The 25,123-nt window shown below is 47.3% G+C and overlaps 1 protein-coding gene and 1 pseudogene across 1 annotated transcript in view; both read left to right on the plus strand.

Moving 5' to 3' along the window:
- Nucleotides 1-25,123, plus strand: part of Vps13 (vacuolar protein sorting 13C) — a 469,226-nt gene that overhangs the window by 31,098 nt on the left and 413,005 nt on the right. Inside the window, exons 2-3 of the mRNA XM_068346310.1 lie at nt 13,499-13,585; nt 14,082-14,285. Coding sequence (XP_068202411.1) covers nt 13,499-13,585; nt 14,082-14,285 — 291 coding nt within the window. The remainder of the gene's footprint in view (nt 1-13,498; nt 13,586-14,081; nt 14,286-25,123) is intronic.
- On the plus strand, nt 20,826-20,944 carry LOC137616806 (5S ribosomal RNA; annotated as a pseudogene).

Genomic DNA, 25,123 nt, shown 5'->3' on the forward strand with positions numbered 1-25,123 from the left:
TGGGAACGTCCTAACCCAGAGTTCCTTCTGGAACTCCAGGTCAACTGCCTAGGACGGGTCACACTTCTTCCTTCACACACAAGCTTACGTAGGCCACATGGTTCCTTGCGGAGCAAGGAACTTGTGAGGTGCAGGGACTCCTTTTCTCAAGTGCGACTCACTCGGATTCTGAGTCCCCGGGTAAAGCCAAAGCCAGTATGGCTGGGGACTTTCCACCCTACCTAAGGGGTAAGTCACCCTCTGTAAATAGCGTGGTTTGTATTTCGGTTACGGAACAAATGACAAATTCGAAGATAATTTGTATTTTTCCTAACCATACAAACCTTAGCTATTTACACATATTTGCCCACCAGCCCTGTCCCCCAAGACAAGTCCTACCTCTAAGTGAAAGTGAGCATTCATCTGTGTGTGAGGGGGGGAGGGGTAGCTAGCTACCACTCCCCTACCCCCCCGCTAACTAGCGCGGGGGTAATACACCCTCGTTAAATTCTAATGGCTTGCCATTTCAGCTGCGCTAAAAGGTAACCCTCTGTAAATAGCTAAGGTTTGTATGGTTAGGAAAAATACAAATTATCTTCGAATTTGTCATATTATCTACGAATTTGTCATATTTTATGCGTAAGTTTCTGTTTAGAACATTTTTACCTAGACGTGCAGATCCATTTGGCTCAGGCCGCTACCATTCTCTTTTGTATTGATAAGCGAAGTGGCAAGGTTTCCCTGGATTACAGTATAATACTATAATAGGCAAACCTGGCTCAATGACTATGCCCGTAGTCGGACTTATCTTAGACAATTTGTATTTTTCTCTAACTAATACTGTACAAACCTGGAGTTATTTATACAAATTGTCCTGCCATCACCTGTCCCCCAATAAGTCCTTCCTGCAAAAAAAACTTACTAGTTTACCACTCCGTGAGTATGTATACAGGTGGCTGGAACCCCTAGCCATCCCCTACCCAGTCTCTGGGAAGGGTTGCCACCTCTCACCAAAAGTCTAATTGTCTACCTTCCAGCTTTGCCGAAAGAATATCCTTGATAATTAACTCCAGGTTTGTATTCGTTATGGAAAAATACAAATTATCTACGAAATTGTCATATATATATGCAAGTATCATACCACAGCATTAGGGTATGTAGGGTTTGTAGCAACATGCAAACAATATTGTTTGAGGATTGTTATTGTCATTAGTTGATCTATTCATAGTTAATTATGTTTATACTTTATATGGTAAGGTGATACATTTCTAGTGCTAATATTATGAAAAAAAGAAATTGTCAAGTCATAATAGTGTGTCATCTACAGGATGTTACAGTGAATTGCAAATCACACGTACTGTACATTTTCTTGATCTTTAATCCCATATTCTTACAAGAAGTCACACATATCCCTATTCTTAGGATTGTTTGGAACTTTGATAGACTATTAAGTTTTAAAATCTTTTTCTTGTTTTCTTTGTAAAAAGGAGGGCATGATGTGCAGAATTTTGCAAATTGAACAAGATGTTAATTCTTTCTTTGTACAGTATTGAGATCTGAAAATTTTCATACATTTAGATAGTAAAAGTTATCCTTTTATTATATGTAAGCCAGACCATTTTTGTTTAATTCTATTATACCTTTTTATTAGCTTTCTCTCTCTCTCTCTCTCTCTCTCTCTCTCTCTCTCTCTCTCTCTCTCTCTCTCTCTCTCTCTCTCTCATATATTGTTTTTTTTTCAAAACTGTTTATGAAATTTTATACAGTATAAAGGTCTAGAATTTTGTATTTGAGATACTTGAGTTTCTAAATTTAATGTGCTACATTACTGTATTTTGATGTGGGTAACATGACTTACAAGGACAAAAAGGAATTTGTTCCATAACTGGAATACAAACCTACGCTACTTATTTAGGGGTATTACTTTTGGCGTAGCTGAAATGATGAGCCATTAAAATTTAGCAAGGGTTAACTACCCACATCGCTAGTTAGCCGGGGTAGGGGACGTCGCTTGCTACCGCTCCCACTCACACACCGGTGATTTAGCCCACTTTGCTTTTGGCTCGGATGGTGTACGGACGTTGACGTTCCTCATCCTTCGCCGCTATTTGGACTGCCATTAATTCTCTTTTTTTTGCTTTTTCTTTGTGTTAGTATGTGTGTGTGTTGACTTTTGCAATCATGCGCACCTGTCCTGGACTTGTTGGCTGGCCCTGCGGAACCTATATGTCGGCGGTAGAGACCGACCGCCACACCCTTTGTCCTGCCTGCAGAGGTCAACGGTGTGATTTCAACAAGTGTAGTGAGTGTCGGGAGTGGTCTGCCTCCCCGTGGGAAAGGTTTGGGCGACGGCGGAAGAAGAAGTCTAAGCGGGATATTTCTCCTTCGAAGGGGGAAAAACCCAAGGCTTCTTCTTCTACCTCCCGACCTTCCTCCGAAGCTCCTACTCATTCGGTCTTTTCCGAGAGACCGTCGAGTAGCGCGTAGACCCATTTAATTTGGCCAACCCCGATCCTCGAGAGATGGTGTTGCTTCCCCTAGCGAAGCTGCCCCACCTCTCCCCCCGGGTGAGGCTTTGTCAATGTCTTCTGTATTATAGGTTTGATCGTCCTTGGGATTTCCGGATCTGCCCTCCAAGGACTCCTTAGTCCTACGTCTGTCTCTCCTGCGAGTGTTTCTCCCCCTCGGGGGAGTTCACTCACAGACTCCTCTTCGGAGGACTGCTGCTGCTCATGGTCAGCTTGCTGATCCAACGGCCCCTAGAGAGCGTCTCCGTTGTAAGGCTCGCCCGCCACTTCGCCTTAGAGGTTGCCCTTCACCATCGGTGAAAAGGCTCCTCTTTGGCACTTCTGCCTTGTCATCGCAGCGTAACCCGCAGAGGAGTCTCTGCTTCAGTCGTCTCTTGGCCCTCGACCTTCGCCCATTCCTGGACCACGGTGTCCAAGAAACCCTTTCCTGCCAAGGACAGGAGAGGCACTAAGTCCTCCAGGGGAGGAAAATATCCTAGAGGGAGCAGCCGAGGCTGCAAACGCTAGGATAGGTACTCCCACTGCTTGTCCACCAGTAGGGGGATGCCTACAAAGTTGCTCGGACAGGTGGAAGCAACTCGTGGCTGAACCCTGGACAATCTCTGTGATTCGTCTAGGATATCGCATCCTTTTCATAACATCTCTCCCTCCCCTGACCAGGAATCCAGTGTCTATAGACTCCTTTTTCATGGGATCAGCAGAGGGGCTGGCCCTTCGGACAGAAGTCCAGACCCTGTTGAAGAAGGGTGCTCTCCAGGAGGTCCTCGACGGATCTCCAGCCTTCTTCAGTCGACTCTTTCCTGTAAGAAAGGCGTCTGGAGGCTGGAGACCAGTCATCGACCTCTCAGCCCTGAACAAGTTTGTCAAACAAACTCCGTTCAGCATGGAGACTGCAGATACGGTCAGACTAGCTGTAAGACCATAGGACTTCATGTGCACACTGGACCTAAAGGACATATACTTCCAGATCCCAGTGCATCTGTCTTCAAGGAAGTACTTGAGATTCAACCTAGACAACAGGAAATACCTATTCAAGGGGCTGTGCTTTGGTCTTTCCACAGCACTTCAAGTTTTCACCAAAGTGTTTGCCCTAGTGTCACCTTGGGCACACAGGATTGGCATCCTTCTCCTCCGTTATCTGGACGACTGGCTAATCCTAGAAGACTCGGTGTCAACCCTTCTTCAACACCGAGACAAACTTCTGAGACTTTGCCAGGATCCGAAAATCATGGTAAATCTCGAGAAGTCTTCTCTGCTTCCTACACAGAGACTGGTATACTTAGGTATAATCATAGACACCAATCTCCACAAAGCCTTCCCATCAGGAGACGGGATAACAAGGCTGAGAAAGGTCGCAAGACCTTTTCTCAGACTAGAAGAACTTCCAGCCCAATCGTGGTTACGTCTCCTCTGTCACCTTTCATCGCTGGCTTGTCTACTTCCCAATGGTCGCCTCAGGATGAGATCCCTCCAGTGGCAACTCAAGTCCTGGTGGAATCAAGCTCACGACTCCCCGGACATCCAGATCCCCATGGGATCAGCGTAACTGACAGACGTCCAGTGGTGGGTGACAGACGAGAATCTACTAAAGGGAGTGTACCTTTTTGTACTCCCCCCGGATTTGATGCTGTTCTCAGACACTTCAAAAAAAGGGTGGGGGCCCCACGTGCTGCACCACACAACCTCAGGCCTCTGGTCAGAGTCAGAAAAGTACCTCCATATAAATCTCCTAGAGATGAAGGCTGTCTTTCTAGCCCTTCAACAGTTCAAACAGTTCCTGGCAGGCCTCTCAGTGGTGGTGATGAGCGACAACACTGAAAGGGGCCGAAATCCACTCGATACCACTATCGGCACGCTTCATTCTGGGCAAGAGGAATGTGCTTGCCGACAACCTGAGCAGAGCTTCTCAGATCGTGAGTACCAAGTGGTCTTTGGATCATTTAGTAGCCAACAAAGTCCTGACTTTGTGGGGTTCTCTGACTGTGGACCTCTTCGCAACGGCCCTGAATTTCAGGCTCCCGCTGTATTGTTCCCCAGTCCCAGACCCCAAGGCTCTCTGGCAAGATGCTTTCCAACGACGTTGGGACAGCATCGACATTTACGCCTTTCCCCCGTTCTGTCTGATGAGGAGGGTACTCAACAAGACCAGAACATCGGTCAATCTTTCAATGACCCTCGTAGCTCCGCTATGACATCACGCAGAATGGTTTCCGGACCTTCTGCAACTCCTAACGGAGCCCCCATGAGAACTCCCACCCACGGCACAATCTACTCAAACAACCACATGCCAACATATTCTACAAAGCCGTAACTCCGCTACGACTTCACGCCTGGAGACTATCCAGCATCCTCTCTCAGAGAGGATTTTTGCAACAAGTTGCGATTAGGATGGCTGGATACCTGCGTAAGTCATCAGCAGCAGTCTACCAGGCAAAGTGGAAAGTCTTCTGTGGTTGATGTCGTGGAAGAGGTATCTCCCCACTCGATGCCACTATTCCAGCAATGGCTGGGTTCCTCTTGTATTTGCGTGAAGAAATGCGCCTATCAGTCTCGGCAGTGAAAATCTATCGCTCAGCCTTAAGTCTCGCCTTCAGACTGAAAGGAATGGAAATTTTTTCATTGCTAAAACTTTCTTTACTCATACGGAGTTATGAACTTACCTGTCCCCAGTCAGAAGTGAAACCTCCCCCATGGAACGTGGTTCGAGTTCTCAGGTCTCTTAAGAGACCTCCCTATGAACCATTACGCCAGACAACCGATCGCCACCTGATTTGGAAGACGGTGTTCCTGCTAGCTTTGGCTTCGGCCAAACGAGTCAGTGAACTTCATGGTCTCTCATACAACATTGCCCATTCAAGGGGATGGGGAGAGGTAACGTTCAGCTTCGTCCCTGAGTTTATTGCTAAGACTCAGAACCTGGGAGTAGCAGATCCACGATTCGACTCCTTCCGGATTTCTAGTCTCCTTACTGTAACAGATGACCCAGACCATCTCTTACTATGCCCAGTGAGGAGTTTGAGGCTGTATCTTAAGAGAACAGCCGCAGCCCGTCCTCGTGTACCTGCACTATTCGTCAGCATAGGAAGGATCAAGAGGAGGGTCACCAAAACACCATCTTAGCATGGATTAGGGGGTCATAGACCATGCACTGAATCCAGACCCTCCTTCGTCACGTCGCCCCAGAGATCATGATGTTAGGGGCATAGCGACGTCCCACGTTCACATCCCACTGCCTGCAAGACGTGACCCACAGGAGACTCGATACGTTCTCTATCAGTCCTGTGGTGGCTGCACAACAGCTGGTTTAAAACCTCAAGCTCCTTATTGGACAAGTAGCAGAAGATTGAGGGCATTGTTACCCAGTTTTAGTCTGCATGAATGAAAAGGTTTGACTAGCCCTTATTCTTTTCTTCATTCTCCCCTCTCTTGGGGAAAGCAGCATCCTGGGTTCTCTGCATAGCTGACCTCAAACCACTGCAGGTAAACCATGCTCCCTTGTGTACTGTTGCGTCCCCATATCCTGATGAGGTGGTATTGGAAAAGTCCTAGTGCACATTTTTCCTTCTAAAGAACTCTGAATAACTTTACAGGACAGTCACACTTCTACATACTTCAACACACAGCTTGCGTAGGCCGCAATCCTTGCGTAGCAAGGTTTTAGCGAGGCGCAGGGACTCCTACTTGAGTGCTAATGCACTCAGATAAGGAGCCCCCAGGTAAAAGCCAAAAGCCAGATTGGCTGGGACGTCCACCCTTCCTAATGGGTGAGTCCGCCCCTATTAAATAGCGGGGTTTGTATTCCAGTTACGGAAAAAATGACAAATTCGTAGATAATTTGTATTTTTCCTAACTATACAAACCTTAGCTGTTTAATCAAACTTACCTGCCAGCCCTATCCCCCTTGAAGTCCTGCCTCCAAGCAAAGTGACCTCAATCACAGGTGTGTGAGGGGGAGCGGTAGCAAGCTACTCTCCCTACCCCCCGCTAACTAGCGGTGTGGGTAGTTAACCTTCGTTAAAAATTAATGGCTTGTCATTTCAGCTACGCCGAAAGTAATACCCCTATTAAATATCTAAAGTTTGTCTAGCTAGGAAAAATACAAATTATCTATGAATTTGTCATATTTATTTAAGTTATAGAATATTGTTTTCTCATTTTTATACCAATAAGGGATACATTATTTAACGAAGGTATGTGTTATTTCACATCTTAAGTATATTTATATGGTTTTCATATTTATTACTGATAGCTAACCTTGTTCACCTTCTTCATTTTATGATTCCTTTATCTTTATGCTCTACTGATAAAACTATTCATAACCTTTACAGGAGATGTAGAGATGTATATGTTTTTTCAATATTAATCTTACCCGATGATCATGTAGCTGTCAACTCCGTTGCCCGACAGAAATCTACGGTCGGGATACGCCAGCGATCACTATCCAGGTGGGGGTGTACACAACAGCGCCATCTGTGAGTAGGTACTCAAGTACTTCTTGTCAACAAGAACTCAATTTTTCCTCTGTCGTGCCGCCGGCAAGACCTACTTGGATACGCTGTTGATTCTGGAGTTGTTGTTCACGATTTGGTGATGTATTCACTCTAGAGTTTAGCCTTCGCTATTCAGGAAGCTTTATCATTAGCTTAGCAAGCTTTTGGAATTAATTTGGATTAATTGTTAACGAACTTTGCTAGATTTTAGAATTCCCCCTTGACTACTTCTAATTCAAGATGTCTGACCAGTCTCAAGTCCCTAAGTACAGGCAGTGTAGCGTTAGGACTTGTGCTAGGCGTCTTCCGAAGGCCTCTATAGATCCTCACACCGTTTGTTCCAATTGTAGGGGTAAATCCTGTCAATTGGAAGATCGATGTGGGGAATGCGCTGGGCTTTCGGAATTCGATTTTAACGAATTCCTTAGAAATGCACGTAGGTTAGAGAAGGAGAGAATCAGGAGGAGTTCTTCTCGCTCTGTGGATTTTTCCTCTCCCCATGCCCCTCAACCTTTTCCTTCCCCTGTGGTGGTGACTCCCGAACCTGCTACTAGTGCTCAGCCATCCATGGCGGATATGTTGCGTGCCATTCAGGCTCTCGGTGACAGAGTGGAGTCATTGGCTAATGACCGTAATCAGCTCTTGGCAGATGTCAGAGAGCTGAAAGCGAAAAGTGCAGTGGGAAGTGTTATCAGTGCTAGTGATGTGAAAAGTGTCAGTGTCAGTGTTGCGCTTGAGGGTACATCTGTGCGTGCCAGTCGTCCTCCCAGTCCGGGACCTCTTGCAAGCTCCCAAGCCCAGGGGAGAAGCAATGTCGAAGGACCAAAGGTTTCGGCAGGCCTTGATCGGCGCACGGATGTATCCTCAGTGGTTGCGGACGTATCTGTCAAAGATCGTCCCATCCACAAACAGACGAATGAGCCCTTACATTCCTCGTCTGTGGAAGAAGTTTCCAGGAGGAAACGATGGACCAAGGTTTCACGACCGCTCAAACGTAAGGTCCCTTCCGAGCGAGTCCAACGGCCCAGGTGTAGCCACTGGGTCAGTTCGGACTCGCCGCAGTCATCTGATGACTGCACACCTCCCAAGAGAGGTAGAGTGGTTCCACAACAGGCTACTGCTCCGTCTGTTGTTGCTCCAACCACGGTAGACCCTAAGTGGTCCATGCTGCAGACTATGCAGTCTCAGCTTGCGGCATTCATGCAGGAGTATCATGCTGAGAAGGTTAACACTGCACCTGTTAACCTACAACCCGCCGAGGTTGTGCGCTCAGCAGATACTGCGGCTGCCTGCTCCCACACTCCACCTGTGAGAGCTCCACCACCGATGCGCAGTCCACCCTGCCAGACGCATGTTCTTGCTGCACCATCCGTTGACATGCGTGAGCTACCGCATCAGCAGTGGGAAGGTGCTGTAGAGCTGCCGGGTTCCAGCACTATGCGGCATTCTCCGCAACCCATGCGGCATGCTCCGCATGCCATACAGCATGCTCCGCAACCCACCGCAGCCCCTCCCACGCACCAGCACTCTGCTTTTGTTGTTGCCAGCTCGCAGACTGACCAGCAGCGGCATGATGTTGGATCCGCAGCTACGCATGCACCCGTACTGCCGGATTCAGCCGTTCAGCTTTCTGCTCTGCCTTTGCCACTTCCTACTCAGCTTTCGGATGATGGAGTATCGGATGACGAAGCTGCACATTTGGATGAACCGCACTCTGACTTTGAAGGGCCCAAGTCTACGCCTCCCTCCTTAGACTTTCGTAAAGTCCTTGCCTTGTTCAGGGACTTGTATCCTGAGCAGTTTGTGTCTGCAACCCCTCGCTCTCCTCCCTCCGAGTTTGCTCTGGGCATGCAGTCTGCTGCGCCTGCCTTCACCAAGCTTGTTCTCGCACGATCATCTAAGAGAGCTTTGAGGGTTATGGGAGAGTGGTTGCATTCCAAGAAGCAACTGGGAAAGACTGCTTTCATCTTTCCGCCTACCAAGCTTGCTTCCAAGTCGAGCGTCTGGTATGCCACGGGAGAGGAACCCGGCTTGGGAGTTCCTGCCTCTGCCCAGGGCGACTTCTCAAGTCTGGTTGACTCTCCCCGCAGGTTGGCTATGAGACGATCGAAGATCTGCTGGTCCTTTTCTGATATGGATCATCTGTTGAAGGGAGTCTTTCGTGCCTTCGAGATCTTCAACTTCCTCGATTGGTGTTTGGGAGCCTTAAGCAGGAAGACTTCCCCTTCAGATAGGGACTCTGCCATGCTGATCATGTCTAGCATGGACAAAGCCATTCGGGATGGGTCTGGTGAACTTGCGGCTTCGTACGTGTCGGGAGTGCTCAAGAAGAGAGAACATCTTTGCTCCTTCTTATCGGCTGGTATCACTCCTTGCCAGAAGTCAGAGTTGTTGTTTGCTCCTCTCTCCAAGTGTCTGTTTCCGGAGGAGCTGATCAAGGGGATGGCTGCCTCGCTTATCCAGAAGGACACCCATGATCTTATGGCATCTTCCGCACGTAAGGCTAAAACCTTACCTTCCGTGCCTAGACCCTTCCGCCCTGCAGCAGTAGACACACCTGCAACTAGGTTCATCCCGCCCTTTCGTGGCAGAACCTCCAGCAGAGGAGGTACCCGTGCCGACAGTCACCGTGGCAAATCCAAGAAGGGTTCCAAGTCCGCAAAAGGCAAGTTCTGACTGCCTTCCTCTCCAGACAGCAGTGGGAGCCAGACTCAAGACCTTCTGGCAAGCTTGGGAGAGCAGAGGTGCAGACGCTCAGTCTGTGAAGTGGCTAAGGGAGGGATACAGAATTCCGTTCTGCCGCAGTCCCCCTCTAGCTTCATCTCCCATCAACCTCTCTCCCAACTACAAGGAGAAGGACAAGAGGCTAGCGTTGCAACAAGAGGTGTCGCTCTTGCTACAAAAGGAAGCGGTAGTCATAGTCCGGGACCATCAATCCCCGGGCTTCTACAACCGTCTCTTCCTGGTAGCGAAGAAGACAGGAGGTTGGAGACCGGTGCTGGACGTCAGTGCTCTCAATGCTTTTGTCACCAAGCAGACGTTCACGATGGAGACGACGAAGTCTGTCCTAGCAGCGGTCAGGCAGGAGGACTGGATGGTCTCGTTAGACCTGAAAGACGCGTACTTTCACGTCCCCATCCATCCAGACTCCCAACCTTTCCTAAGGTTCGTCTTTGGAAAGGTTGTGTACCAGTTCCAAGCCCTGTGCTTTGGCCTAAGCACGGCACCTCTTGTGTTTACCAGACTGATGAGGAATATTGCGAAATTCCTTCACTTGGCAGACATCAGAGCCTCCCTCTATTTGGACGACTGGCTTTTAAGAGCTCCAACAAGTCGTCGCTGTCTGGAGAATCTCAGATGGACTATGGATCTGACCAGGGAATTGGGCCTCCTGGTCAATATAGAGAAGTCCCAGCTCGTCCCATCCCAGACCATTGTCTATCTAGGTATGGAGATTCAGAGTCGAGCTTTTCGGGCTTTTCCGTCGGCCCCAAGGATCAATCAAGCCCTAGAATGCATCCAGAGCATGCTGAGAAGGAACCGATGTTCAGTCAGGCAGTGGATGAGTCTAACAGGGACACTTTCATCGCTGGCCCAGTTCATCGAGTTAGGGAGACTCCACCTCCGCCCCCTTCAGTATCATCTAGCTGCTCACTGGATAAAGGACATGTCGCTAGAGGCGGTCTCAGTGCCTGTTTCCGAAGAGATGAGGTCTACTCTAACGTGGTGGAAGAACAGCATTCTTCTCAAGGAAGGTCTACCATTGGCTGTTCAGACCCCCGACCACCGTCTCTTCTCGGACGCATCGGACACGGGCTGGGGTGCGACACTGGACGGACAGGAATGCTCGGGCACATGGAATCAAGAGCAAAGGACACTTCACATCAATTGCAAGGAGTTGTTGGCGGTTCATCTGGCCTTGATAAACTTCAAGTCCCTCCAGCTAAACAAGGTGGTGGAGGTGAACTCCGACAACACCACAGCCTTGGCTTACATCTCCAAGCAGGGAGGGACTCATTCGAGGAAGTTGTTCGAGATCGCAAGGGACCTCCTCATTTGGTCAAAAGATCGAAAGTTTTCGCTGGTAACGAGGTTCATTCAGGGCGATATGAATGTCATGGCAGATCGCCTCAGCCGGAAGGGTCAGGTCATCCCCACAGAGTGGACCCTTCACAAGAATGTTTGCAGCAGACTATGGGCCCTGTGGGGTCAGCCCACCATAGATCTATTCGCTACCTAGATGACCAAGAGGCTCCCGATGTATTGTTCTCCGATTCCAGACCCAGCAGCAGTTCACGTGGATGCCTTTCTGCTGGATTGGTCCCATCTCGACCTGTATGCATTCCCGCCGTTCAAGATTGTCAACAGGGTACTTCAGAAGTTCGCCTCTCACAAAGGGACACGGCTGACGTTGGTTGCTCCCCTCTGGCCCGCGAGAGAATGGTTCACCGAGGTACTGCAATGGCTAGTCGACGTTCCCAGAACTCTTCCTCTAAGAGTGGACCTTCTGCGTCAACCTCACGTAAAGAAGGTACACCCAAACCTCCACGCTCTTCGTCTGACTGCCTTCAGACTATCGAAAGACTCTCAAGAGCTAGAGGCTTTTCGAAGGAGGCAGCCAGAGCGATTGCCAGAGCAAGGAGGACATCCACTCTCAGAGTCTATCAGTCCAAATGGGAAGTCTTCCGAAGCTGGTGCAAGGCGAATGCAGTTTCCTCAACCAGTACCACTGTAACCCAGATTGCTGACTTCCTGTTACATCTAAGGAACGTAAGATCCCTTTCAGCTCCTACGATCAAGGGTTACAGAAGTATGTTGGCAGCGGTATTCCGCCACAGAGGCTTGGATCTTTCCACCAACAAAGATCTACAGGACCTCCTTAGGTCTTTTGAGACCTCAAAGGAACGTCGGTTGTCCACACCAGGCTGGAATCTAGACGTGGTTTTAAGGTTCCTAATGTCATCAAGATTTGAACCGCTCCAATCAGCCTCTTTTAAGGACCTCACATTAAAAACTCTTTTCCTCGTGTGCTTAGCAACAGCTAAAAGAGTCAGTGAGATCCACGCCTTCAGCAGGAACATAGGTTTTACATCTGAAACGGCTACATGTTCCTTGCAGCTCGGTTTTTTGGCTAAAAACGAGCTTCCTTCCCGTCCTTGGCCTAAGTCGTTCGAGATCCCAAGCCTGTCCAACTTGGTGGGAAACGAACGTGAGAGAGTACTTTGCCCAGTAAGAGCTCTTAGGTACTATTTAAGAAGGTCAAAGCCATTACGAGGACAATCAGAAGCTTTATGGTGTTCTATCAAGAAGCCTACTCTACCGATGTCTAAGAACGCAGTTTCTTACTACATCAGGCTTCTGATTAGAGAGGCACATTCTCATCTGAAGGAAGAAGACCTTGCTTTGCTGAAGGTAAGGACACATGAAGTGAGAGCTGTTGCTACTTCAGTGGCCTTCAAACAGAACCGTTCTCTGCAGAGTGTTATGGATGCAACCTATTGGAGAAGCAAGTCAGTGTTCGCATCATTCTATCTCAAAGATGTCCAGTCTCTTTACGAGAACTGCTACACCCTGGGACCATTCGTAGCAGCGAGTGCAGTAGTAGGTGAGGGCTCAGCCACTACATTCCCATAATCCCATAACCTTTTTAACCTTTCTCTTGAATACTTTTTATTGTTGTTTTTTGGGTTGTACGGAAGGCTAAGAAGCCTTCCGCATCCTGGTTGATTTGGCGGGTGGTCAAATTCTTTCTTGAGAAGCGCCTAGGTTAGAGGTTGTGATGAGGTCCTTTAGTATGGGTTGCAGCCCTTTATACTTCAGCACCTAGGAGTCGTTCAGCATCCTAAGAGGACCGCTAGGCTCAGTAAGGAAGACGTACTTAAAAAAGGCAGAGTAATAGTTCAAGTCGACTTCCTTACCAGGTACTTATTTATTTTATGTTTGTTATTTTGAATAACTGATAAAATGAAATACGGGATACTTAGCTTCTTTGTTAACATGTATACTGGTCTCCACCCACCACCCTGGGTGTGAATCAGCTACATGATCATCGGGTAAGATTAATATTGAAAAATGTTATTTTCATTAGTAAAATAAATTTTTGAATATACTTACCCGATGATCATGAATTTAAGAACCCTCCCTTCCTCCCCATAGAGAACCAGTGGACCGAGGAGAAAATTGAGTTCTTGTTGACAAGAAGTACTTGAGTACCTACTCACAGATGGCGCTGTTGTGTACACCCCCACCTGGATAGTGATCGCTGGCGTATCCCGACCGTAGATTTCTGTCGGGCAACGGAGTTGACAGCTACATGATCATCGGGTAAGTATATTCAAAAATTTATTTTACTAATGAAAATAACATATTTCATAATATTAAATATTTTTACAGGGTTTTTATATTATTCGTTACTTATAGATAACCTTGGTCACCTTTATTTTATAAAACATTAATCTTTATATTGTAGCCTAATGATGAAACTATTCCTAACCTTTACAGGAGATGTAGAGTTAAGAGATTTGGACATCAAGAAGAGTGCCCTAGATGAGTTGAACCTTCCCCTCAGGCCTGTCTTCGGTCATATACGTAAGTCGTTGTACCAGAGCTTAATTTATTTGTGTAGACTAAGTATAATGAATCCAGTGTCAATAGTAGAGTTAGCTTCTTTCTATTTCATCCTCATCCCATGGTAAGTTTAATTAAGTTTGCTTATCTTAGTCTTATTCCTGACACATCATATTTTCAAGAGTTCATACATATTACAGACATGAAGTTTTAGAGATGTTCTTCGGACTTATATAGTCTTTGAACACTAGGCATATGTGCTATCAATGGAATTAATATGAAACAAACTAAGCTTATTATACAAAAGTACCCCATAAAAATCCAGTTATCATATACTGTAATGGATACCTGTTTCTGAATCTTATAAGTATTGGTATCTCCTGCTTAGTCCTCATGAAAACATACTGTAAACCATTGAACTTACTGACCTTAAAATAATGTATATTCAATGTTTTATTTATGTGTTTTATAAATGTTTTTCTTGGTTTATTGCTTAGAAAACTTTTTTTACTTATAGGTCGATTAACGTTAAAAATACCTTGGAAAAATCTGTTTACGTCCCAATGGGTTGCTGTGGTGGAAGGTGTGTATGTGATTGCAGTGCCAAATACCTCCATTGATTATGACAAAGAAAAAGAGGAAAAGCTTCAACATGAAAGCAAAATGTCTGCTCTTCAAAGAGCAGAGGAAGCAAGGCAGAAAGCTAAAGAAAAGGAAAAAGGTAAGACAGTATTATATTTTTAATTTTTGTTAATATACCTATACTGTACTGTATTAATTTGTAACCTTAATTTTGTTTGTAGAGATGTATCCAGGAAATGCTAACCTGTTGTTCCTGATTTGGCTTGATTTCTAAATTAAGGGCAGACAAACCAAATCCAGAATACTGTATTTGATTAATCATTATTTACTGATACGATGTGTGTACAACAAATATGGATTCATGTTGCATGATTTGAAGTGGTAGAACTAGTAAGGCCAGTGGTATTCTATACTTGAGAATTCCCTGTGATTTGTTGCTTATCTTCAAGGTTGTAAACTAAACTTTTGTATGAGATAATTTTCATTTGTTCCGTAACCGAAATACAAACCACGCTATTTACATTGGGTTTACCTTTTAGCGCAGCTGAAATGGCGAGCCATTAGAATTTAACGAGGGTGTATTACCCCCACGCTAGTTAGCGGGGGGGGGGGGGGGGAGTGGTAGCTAGCTACCCCTCCTCCCCCTCACACACAGATGAATGCTCACTTTCACTTTTGGCTCGGACTGTGACAGACGTCTCTGTCTTGGTCCTCTCTTGGCAGCCATTGTTTGTTTTGTCTTTACTTAATCACTTACTTTTCTTTTACTCAATATATATGTAAACATGTTTTCATGTTTGTATATATATTTGAGTATAGAAATCAGTAAGTTTCCTTTCCAGATTTGTGTGTGTAGTGTACGATTTCTACGTGGTGTCCTCAGCAGTTAGGCCTCCACGGCGTAATTTTATGGGTGGTGATCGAGTTTGACTCCGGTCTTTCTCTCTCTCTCTCTCTTGAGGTCGTTCACCCTTTTACTACGTGTTACTACGCCCTTGTAGCTTCCTTTCCGTTTGGGGGGGTTGCTACGTCGTACGTTTGTCTCAATTAGTTTATGAATCTAATTGTAGTTGTTTTTTTCAGCTTGTAGAACGATTCCTTTCGGGGTTTTCGTTCTTTCTTTAGTGTTCATTCATTTTTAAATTACATAATTACATAGTTTCATAATTATAATTGTTATAATTCTGTTTTGGTTACAGCTCTCCTTCCGTGAGTGTAAGTGGTTGTGAGGGCACGTGCCTGTTGTGTAATTCTTGTTTCCTTTCCCTCGGGATTCCTCTTCGGAGCCTTCCCGGGGGAATGAATGTGTACTAATGATTTTTGTTTTATCTTTTTACAGTTACCGATCTAGTTCGTTTCTGTAATATGGCAACGGTGTGAGCTGTCTTGTGGAGGCCTGGGGATTCGGCTGTTGCTGCCTCCCCCCTTGTATTTTCGTCAGGGGCGTGTCTCCTTCTACTGGAAGTACTCCCGTGACGACGGACAGCTCTCCAGTTCATTTTAGAACTCTCAGGAGGCTTGCCTCCTTGGGCGGGTAACTTTCCTTCCGAGGGAAGTTTTTCCTGTCCAGGCTTGAGTTTTTCCCCTTTTGGGGGGTTCTTCTCTTGCCTTTTTTTCGTGCGACTATGCTCTTGGTGCTGAGCGGTCACACCTGCAGTTTCGCTCAAGGGGCTGGGCAACTGCAGGAGCTCCTTTTCGGAGGATTGCTCCTTTTAGGTCACTGGCTGACCAGTCTCTTCTACGAAGTGTTTCTCTTTCGTTCGTGAGAGAGTACACTCATAGAGACTCCTCTTCGTAGGATTCTTCTGCTGCTGTTGCTGTTGGCCTCCCTCGCCGTAAGGCCCACCGTCCGCCTCGTCGTAAGGGCCTCTCATCTCCCCATAAGGGTGCTAAGAGGCGCCTTTTTGAATCTCCGTTTGCAGCCTACAACTCCTTTTTCTTGATCTTCCGCCTTGGTGCAGATGGACAGCAGTCTGATCTCGTCTTCCGACGGGCAACGGTCTTCCCGACGGACAACTGTCTTCCAACGGACATCAGTCTCCCGGCGGACAGGCTACGGTCTTCCGATGGACATCTGTCTCCCGATGGACATCTGTCTCCCGATGGACATCTGTCTCCCGACGGACATCTGTCTCCCGACGGACAACGTTTCCTTCGGGGCAAAGGGTTGCCTTCCAAGGGGGTTCTTCCCTTGCGTGTCAGGGTTCCCCTGCGCGCCCTTCTGCTGTGTTCTCTCCTGCTCCTGCTCAGTGTTAGCGCACAGGCGCTCTCCTGCTCATCAGCGCTTCCTGATCGCTAGCGCTCTCCTTTCGCCAGCGCTCTCCTGTTCGTCAGCGCTCTCATGATGATCATCCCTGCTGTTCCTGTTGGTTCCTGTTACGCGCCCTGTGCGCCCACGTTCGCCCTCGCGATCTAGAACTTCGGTTCAGGTCTGGGTCAAGGACTCTTCTTCTATGCACGGGCTTCCACGCGTTGCCCTCTGCTCGCCAGCGATCATCAGCTCGCCAGCGATCATCAGCTCGCCAGCGATCACCTGCTCACCAGCGTTCACCTGCTCGCCAGCGCGCACAGGCGATTTTAGTATCGCCTATTCAACAGCGTTCTACACGTCTGCGATCTCCGGATCGCCCGCGTGTGTTACAGCCGGCACGGCAACGTTCTCCAACACTTCTGAAAGAACATGGTTCGCCAGCTACTAGCTCGCCATCGCCCACCTGCGGATGCTGCTCGCCACCGCGCGCCCGCCCACCTGCGCATGCTGCTCGCCACCGCGTGCCCGCCCACCTGCGCATGCTGCTCGCCACCGCGCGCCCGCCCACCTGCGCATGCTGCTCGCCACCGCGCGCCCGCCCACCTGCGCATGCTGCTCGCCACCGCGCGCCCCGCCCACCTGCGCATGCTGCTCGCCACCGCGCGCCCGCCCACCTGCGCATGCTGCTCGCCACCGCGCGGTCGCCCACCTGCGCATGCTGCTCACCATCGCTCGCCAACGCGTCGACATGCCACAACGAGCCATCGCCAACCTGCGCGTTAGCACTCACCAGCTCACCACCGATCGCCTGTTGATCCATATCGCCAGCGGTCTTCCTCGCCCACGCGGCAGCGCGTTTCCTCGCCATCCCGATAACGCTTGCGTTCGCCGCCTCGGACTCGTGCTCATTCACCTGCCCACCCTCGCGACCGCTCGCCCGCGCGCCAGTTCGCCCCGCGACCGTTCGCCTGCGCGACTGTTCGCCTGCGCGACCGTTCGCCTGCGCGACCGCTTGCCTGCGCGCCCACACGCCCACGTGCCTGCACGTCTACGCTCATGCGTGTCCGCGCACATGCTCACCAATGTTCGCCCGCGCGCGAACCGACAGTGTTCGAGATTCCTCCATCGGCCAAGGGGTGACTGCTTACCCCTTCCTCTGGGGGCTTACCAGGTCCTTTCCCTCCTCGGTTACGGCCCGAGGTTTGGTTCAAGGAAGCTACAGGAAGATCTTGGGTACTTTCCTCCTCTCGAGCTCAGGCACCTTGGCCTTTCGTCGTTGAGTATCTAACTTGCGGACAAGCTCGATGTTGTACCATCTGGACGCGCTGACTGAGGGATTCCTTCGGGTGTCTCATCTGTGGAGGTCGACGACCTCAGACACCCTTCCATCCTTGAGAAGAGTTTGTTTGTGCGCAAGGACAGAGACTTAGACAGCGGCTGTGCGGAAGAAATCGACTTCCGTTTTCACTCCTCCAAGGCGCTTTCTTCCAGACTCTGCAGGGCTCCAGCGCCCTTTTCTTTCAACCACGTCGGCCTAAGTTATCGGCTACGACAACTGGGGCAAGGTGTCCAATTGCGGTTTCCTCCTGTCAGGAACAGATGGCACGGGAGGCTCCCCCGGGGAGGCATAGTCCTAAAAGGAGCGGCAGAGTTCACGAACTCTAGGATTGCAGGTTTCTCGCTGGGAGGATGCTTAAGGTTACTCATCCGGATGACAGCTTCCCGATGCCCATTCCCGCACAATCTCTGTGATCAGCCAAGGATATCGCGCCTGCCGTCTTTGTCAGCGAATTCAGTGTCTCTGAACCTTTATGCCATAGCGTCGGCAAGAGTTGCCCGGTTGGGCAGAATGATCCATACCTTAGGCGAAGGTCCTCCATAGGATCATCGACGGCTTCACCCCCGGCCTCTTCAGTCGATCCTTTCTTGTAAGGAAGGATCTGAGAGGGGAGTTCCGTAGTCGACCTCTCAGCCCTGATCAAGTTTGTCGAACAAACTTCGGCCAGCGTAGAACAGCAGAATCGATCAGACTGATAACGAGGCGACAGGACTCCTTAAACCCTGGATCGGAAGGACGGGTACTTTCAGTTTCCATTCCATCCATCTTCCAGGGAGCTCGTCGAATTCAGCCTAGACTGCAAGTACAGTGAACCCTCGTTTATCGCGGTAGATAGGTTCCAGACCCGGCCGCGATAGGTGAAAATCCGCGAAGTAGTGACACCATATTTACCTATTTATTTAACATGTATATTCAGACTGTTAAAACCTTCCCTTGTATGTAGTACTGTTAACAAACTACCCTTTAATGTACAGAACACTTAATGCATGTACTAACGTACCCTAAACTAAAACAGGCACAAATATTAAAGGCAACTTTATATCATGCGTTTCCTAAACACGCCAAAAAGCACGATAAAAAATGGCAACCAATGTTTTGTTTACGTTTATCTCTGATTATAATGAAGAAACAAACGCATTTACACATCTGTGTATAAGTTAGTTTTTGCATTGATTATATTGATTATTCAGTACAGTATGTTGATTTGGTTATTAATAATGTTTTACCTTAATTTTTCTTAGGACTTCCAAATGAAATGTTTTTCTTTATGGCGCCGCCTGAAACGACGGCGTCATAAAGTACGCTCAGTAAACAAACTAAGGAATTTAACGTGCATGATGAAAGTGATAAATAATGATATTACAGTAAAAGCTTTTATAAAATATGTTGTTACAAATATTATTTACCGTATCTATATAAAATCATACATACGTAGCAAAGCAGGAAAACAATCTACGAGAGAGAGAGAGAGAGAGAGAGAGAGAGAGAGAGAGAGAGAGAGAGAGAGAGAGAGAGAGAGAGAGAGAGAGAGAGAGAGTTGTTTTACATACGTAAATGTAAATTTTAAACAAAAAAAATAGCCCCATTTCATATAAAATAGATTACAAATATTTTACTTTATCATATTACAGTAGTCTGTATAATACTGTAAAGTTCAGTACAGTATGTTGTTGTTATAGTCGTGGCGATGAAATTCTCACGAAACAAAAACACGCCATTTGATTACAACAGCTGATTCATTCTCTCTCTCTCTCTCTCTCTCTCTCTCTCTCTCTCTCTCTCTCTCTCTCTCTCTCTCTCTCTCTCTCTCTCTCTCTCTCTTTCTCTCTCTCTCTCTCTTCGTGTTATACAATACTTACATTTAGATGAAGAAACTAAAATCAGTTTTCTTAATGTCAATTAAATAGAAATGAAAAAAATAGGCCGAGTCTACATCCATTTCAATCATAGCTAAAAATACCGCATCCGATTTCATCAGCAAACCACTAATTTTTGGGAAATATCATTTTATTCTAGAAAATTGCCACTCTTTAAATAGTTAATTGCACATTAAGAAAGCGTGTACTTTTGTTTTTAAATTTCGGGTGTGTTTTAAAAATCGAGTATTGTTGACTTCTTTTTGTTTTACTTTTGGCTGTGATTAGATCAGCTGTCATCTAGCTGCCGCTCTTGAGTGTGTACGAATACACTAACAAAGTATCGTTTATACCATTTCTTAACTTATTCAAACTGTCTACAGTATACAGTTGATATTACATAAGCACCAATGTGTTATAACCTATCAAATTTTTTTGTTTATTACATTCAAACCCCCCTCCATCTCTCTCTCTCTCTCTCTCTCTCTCTCTCCTATCTCTCTCTCTCTCTCTCTCTCTCTCTCTCTCCTATCTCTCTCTCTCTCTCTCTCTACCTATCTCTCTCTCTCTCTCTCTCTCTACCTATCTCTCTCTCTCTCTACCTATCTCTCTCTCTCTCTCTCTCTCTCTACCTATCTCTCTCTCTCTCTACCTCTCTCTCTCTCTCTACCTCTCTCTCTCTCTCTGTGGGCTACTTTTCACTACCTCCCATTCCTTACCTCTCTCTATCTCTCTAACAAATGATATCTTTGTTGCTCCTCAAAGTTTCATTTATATTGAAAATCAGTCATGATTCAATTTTCCTTACTTTCTCCAATCTCGCACCATCGGTCACATCGCGGTATTTTCGATATTTCCGGAAAATCCGCGATATATGTATATACATGGGTTATGAAAAAAATCCGCGAAGTGGTGAATCCGCGATGGTCGAACCGCGAAGTAGCGAGGGTTCACTGTATTCCTGCTTATGATGCAGTGTGGCTATCCCGCCATGGCATAGCAGGTTTTTTTTCCCCAGAGAACTCTCCCTGCTTACCTCATGGCCGCTCAGGTGCAGGCTTCCGCCGCCTCTGCCTTTTGGAGGGCTGGTCAACTCCGGTAGGCTCGGTTTCGACCTTCTTCAGCGCCGGGACAAGCTTCCGGATGCTTACCATGAGTGTGGGTTCATGGTATTTTGCTTGGAGCCTTCTCTTCTTCTGCCTCAACATCTGGAGTATCTGGCCATGATATTGAGTCAACGGCCTTACCACGTTGGAAACCCCGCTTCTCGTCCGTCCAGCGAGGTTAAGCAACATTGGTTCTGGTCGGTACTTGGATGGGTGACCACCTGGGGACGCCAGATTCTGTTGCCACATCCTCCGAGCCTTCCTTTCAGTTGACTGTGGCAAGACTGAGGAGAGTTGCAGTACCTGTTCTCAGTCAAGCAGAGCTTTCAGCCCTACCTTGGAACGTTTCCTAGTTCTCCTTTCCTCATTGACCCGTCTATAGTCCGAACGATCGCCTCAGGATAAGTTCCATGTGGGGCGGTCCAAGTTCCGGTGGTTTCAGGCAACGTTTAACCGGACTTTCTGGCCCCTATGGGACCAGCGGAACTATTAGACCTGCAATGGGTGTTGACCTATGGAACCTCTTGATGGTAGTGGATATTCTCGTCCTTTCCCCACATTCTTGATGCTGTTCTCGGACTCGTCAAAGGAAGGGGGGGAGGGGGCATGTTCCGGTCCAGGCCTATGGTCAAGACCTGAAGGATACCTCTCCATCATTCAGGCAGGCTTAGGGGCCGTAGTCTGGCCCCTCTACAGATCCTGCAGCTCCTGTCGAGTCGCTCCGTGCGCGTCGACTTCATGATTCTGGCGTGTTCTAACCAGCAGGGCACGCATTTTCACACCTTCACATCTTGCAGTAGAGATACCGGGATGATGGAGATTATCTCAATACCACCATCGGCTCTCTCATTCCAGGCAGAGGAATGTTCTCTCCGACTATCCGAGCAGAGCCTCGTAGAGAGAGTGTACCTGGGGGTCTTTGACCTTGAGTAACCAGCAAGTCCTGGTCTGGGGGACCTGATCGCGACAGCTTGGAACCTCAAGCTTCTGCTGTTCTTTCCCCCAGTCTCAGACCCCGAGACTCTGGCAAGATACATTCCGGTGATGGTGGGACAACTTCGACGCCTGCGTCTTCCCTCCTTTTTGTCTGTGGACAATGGGTCTCAACAAGACCAGGTTGTCTGTCAACTTTTCAATGGGAGAGCTCCACTGGGACTATGCACAGAACGGTTTCTGGACCCTCTGCTTCCCCTGACGGAACTCCCGCTGTCAACTTTTCAATGGGAGAGCTCCACTGGGACTATGCGCAGAACGGTTTCTGGACCCTCTGCTTCCCCTGACGGAACTCCCGGGAGAGCTTCTCCCACGGCGCAGACTACTCAAACAACCACACTGCGACATCTCTCCCGAACCGGGGCGTCGCTTCGGCTTCATGCCTGGAGACACTACGCCTCCTCCTCAAGAAGAGACAACCCGCTACAGTCGCGGTACGGAGGTCGCGTCATCTGCGATAGTCATCCGCAGGGGTCTTCCAGGCAAAGTGAAGAGTCTTCGGTGGTTGGTACCGTGGGAGATATACCTCTTCCCTTGAGGCCTCCTCTCCAGCAATAACGGTCTTATTGCCTTTCGGCGGGAGGAAACTCCTTTCCGCTCTCGGCAACGAAGCCTGTCGCTCAGCCTTTCCCTGACCTTCAGGCTTAAAGGAATAATTTTTTCCTGCCCGCTGGATCTTTCCTCGCTCATGCGAAGCTACGATCGTCCCTGCCCTAGACGGAGGAAGACCTCCAACTTGGAGCATGGCTCGGACTTTTCGTTCTTTAAGAGATCTTCTCAAGACCTTTACGACAGGCCTCGGATTGTATTCCGCCTTGGGTCTCCTGCTCACTCTGGCCATGGCCAGTGTGTAAGCAATCTTCTTGGTCTCGTACGACTCCGCCCTTGCTAAGGAAGAGGGGAAGGCAACATTCAGGTTCACTCCTGACTTGTTGGCTAGACTCAGAACCGGGGGTCCCGGCGCTTCGGTCCAATTCCTTCAAGATTTTGAGTCTCCATTCTGTATCTGATGTCCCAAGACCTTCTCTTTCTTGCCAGTAAAGGAATCGAGAGGTTAGCTTTGGGAACAGCTGCAGTTTGTCCTCAGTTGCAGCCGATTTGGGAGCACAAGGAGGACACGGGGGAGAGTCACCAGTATAGTACCTCTTCAGCCCGGACTCAAGGACATTCATCTCGACCTGTCTCCAGACCCTCCCCCGTCACGTCGCCCTACAGTACGATGTTGGATACATCGCAACGTCCCTCGCCTTCGAGTAATACTACTCTGTGACGCAGGTGCTACAAGCTGGAGTCTGGAAGCGTCTAATGACCTTCGCAGCCCGCTTCCTGCAGGGCGTGACCCACAGGAGTCTCGATACGTTTTCTATCGCTCTGTGGTGGCTACACAACAGCTGGTCTAACCTCAGGCTCTTTTTTGGTCAGGTAGCAGAAGGTTGAGGGCATTGTTATCAGGTTTTAGTCTGCATGAACGAAAGAAGTATGTCTGGCCCTTATTTCTTTCTTCATCATCCCCTCTACGGGGAAGCAGCATCCTGGTCTCTGCATAGCTGACCTCGAACCTCTGCAGGTAAACCATGCTTCCTTGTGTTCCAAGTATTGAGTCAATACTGTCGCGTCCCCCATACCCTGACGAGGTGGTATTGGGAACGTCCTAACCTAGAGTTCCTTCTGGAACTCCAGGTCAACTGCCTAGGACGGGTCACACTTCTTCCTTCACACACAAGCTTATGTAGGCCACACGGTTCCTTGCGGAGCAAGGAACTTGTGAGGTGCAGGGACTCCTTTTCTCGAGTGCGACTCACTCGGATTCTGAGTCCCCGGGTAAAGCCAATGCCAGTATGGCTGGGGACTTTCCACCCTACCTAATGGGTAAGTCACCCTCTGTAAATAGCGTGGTTTGTATTTCGGTTACGGAACAAATGACAAATTCGAAGATAATTTGTATTTTTCCTAACCATACAAACCTTAGCTATTTACACATATTTGCCCGCCAGCCCTGTCCCCCAAGACAAGTCCTACCTCTAAGTGAAAGTGAGCATTCATCTGTGTGTGAGGGGGGGAGGGGTAGCTAGCTACCACTCCCCTACCCCCCCCGCTAACTAGCGCGGGGGTAATACACCCTCGTTAAATTCGAATGGCTCGCCATTTCAGCTGCGCTAAAAGGTAAACCCAATGTAAATAGCTAAGGTTTGTATGGTTAGGAAAAATACAAATTATCTTCGAATTTGTCATATTTTGTTGTGATTCTTTATGATAGCTGATCAATGATACAGGAATTATAACAGTAGTCTCGATGAAAAGCTTTTCCTTTTAAAAGTAAAGTCTTTATAGTTAGTTAAAAGTGAAAATGTGTTCATTGGATGGAATTTATTTTACTATGCTGTATTATGATTGCTTCCATGGATAATAGGGGCTCTTTTGACTTATATTCTGTCTGAATAAAAGGATCTATGTCAGGCATGGGTAACTGTTCGTCAACCAGTGGTCACATTTTACCACTTCCAAGTGGGTGAGGGCTGCATGATAATACACATAAACAAGGAATATTACTTGCTCAATATATGAAGCATGAAGTTGAATCCTAACAAAACTCAAAGTATGGTTGTAAGTAGGTCAAGGACGGTGGCTCCTCAACATCTGGATATCAGTATTGATAATGTTTCTTTAAATTTGTATGACTCTTTTAAAATTTTAGGTGTGATTCTCGACAGCAAGTTTAGTTTTGAGAAATACATTAGGTCTGTGTCTTCTTCAATTGCACAAAAAATTGGCTTATTGAGAAAGTCTTACAAGATTTTCGGTGATCAATCTATTCTGAAGAAGTGTTTTAATTCTTTCATTCTACCTTGTTTTGAGTATTGTTTCCTGTCTGGTGTTCAGCTGCTGATTCTCATCTTAATTTGTTGGACAGAAACTTACGGTTTATTAAATTTCTTATTCCTGCTCTAGATATTAATCTTTGGCACCGTCGTTCAATTAGTTCATTATGCATGTTGCATAAGATTTTTCATAACTCTGACCATCCTTTACATTCAGATCTCCCTGGACAATTCTATCCTGTTCGTAATATTATAGGCAGGCAGTTAATTCTAATAGCCAGGCCTTCTCCATCATGAGGCTCAATACTACACAGTATTCTAGAAGTTCTATTCCAGCTGTTACCAAGTTGTGGAATGATCTTCCTAATTGGGTAGTTGAATCAGTAGAGCTTCAAAAGTTCAAAGTTGGAGCAAATGTTTTTATGTTGACCAGGCTGACATGAGTCATTTTATTGTTTATATATGACATATCTGTTTTTGACGTTAATAGTTTATATAGGACATATCTGTTTTAATGCTGTTACTGTTTTTAGAATGATATATTGTTAATTTATTCTCATCATTTATTTATTTCCTTTTTTCCTTTCCTCACTGGGCTATTTTTCCCTGTTGG

Source organism: Palaemon carinicauda, chromosome 22, assembly GCF_036898095.1.
Source record: "Palaemon carinicauda isolate YSFRI2023 chromosome 22, ASM3689809v2, whole genome shotgun sequence".
In the NCBI taxonomy this organism is placed as follows: domain Eukaryota; kingdom Metazoa; phylum Arthropoda; class Malacostraca; order Decapoda; family Palaemonidae; genus Palaemon; species Palaemon carinicauda.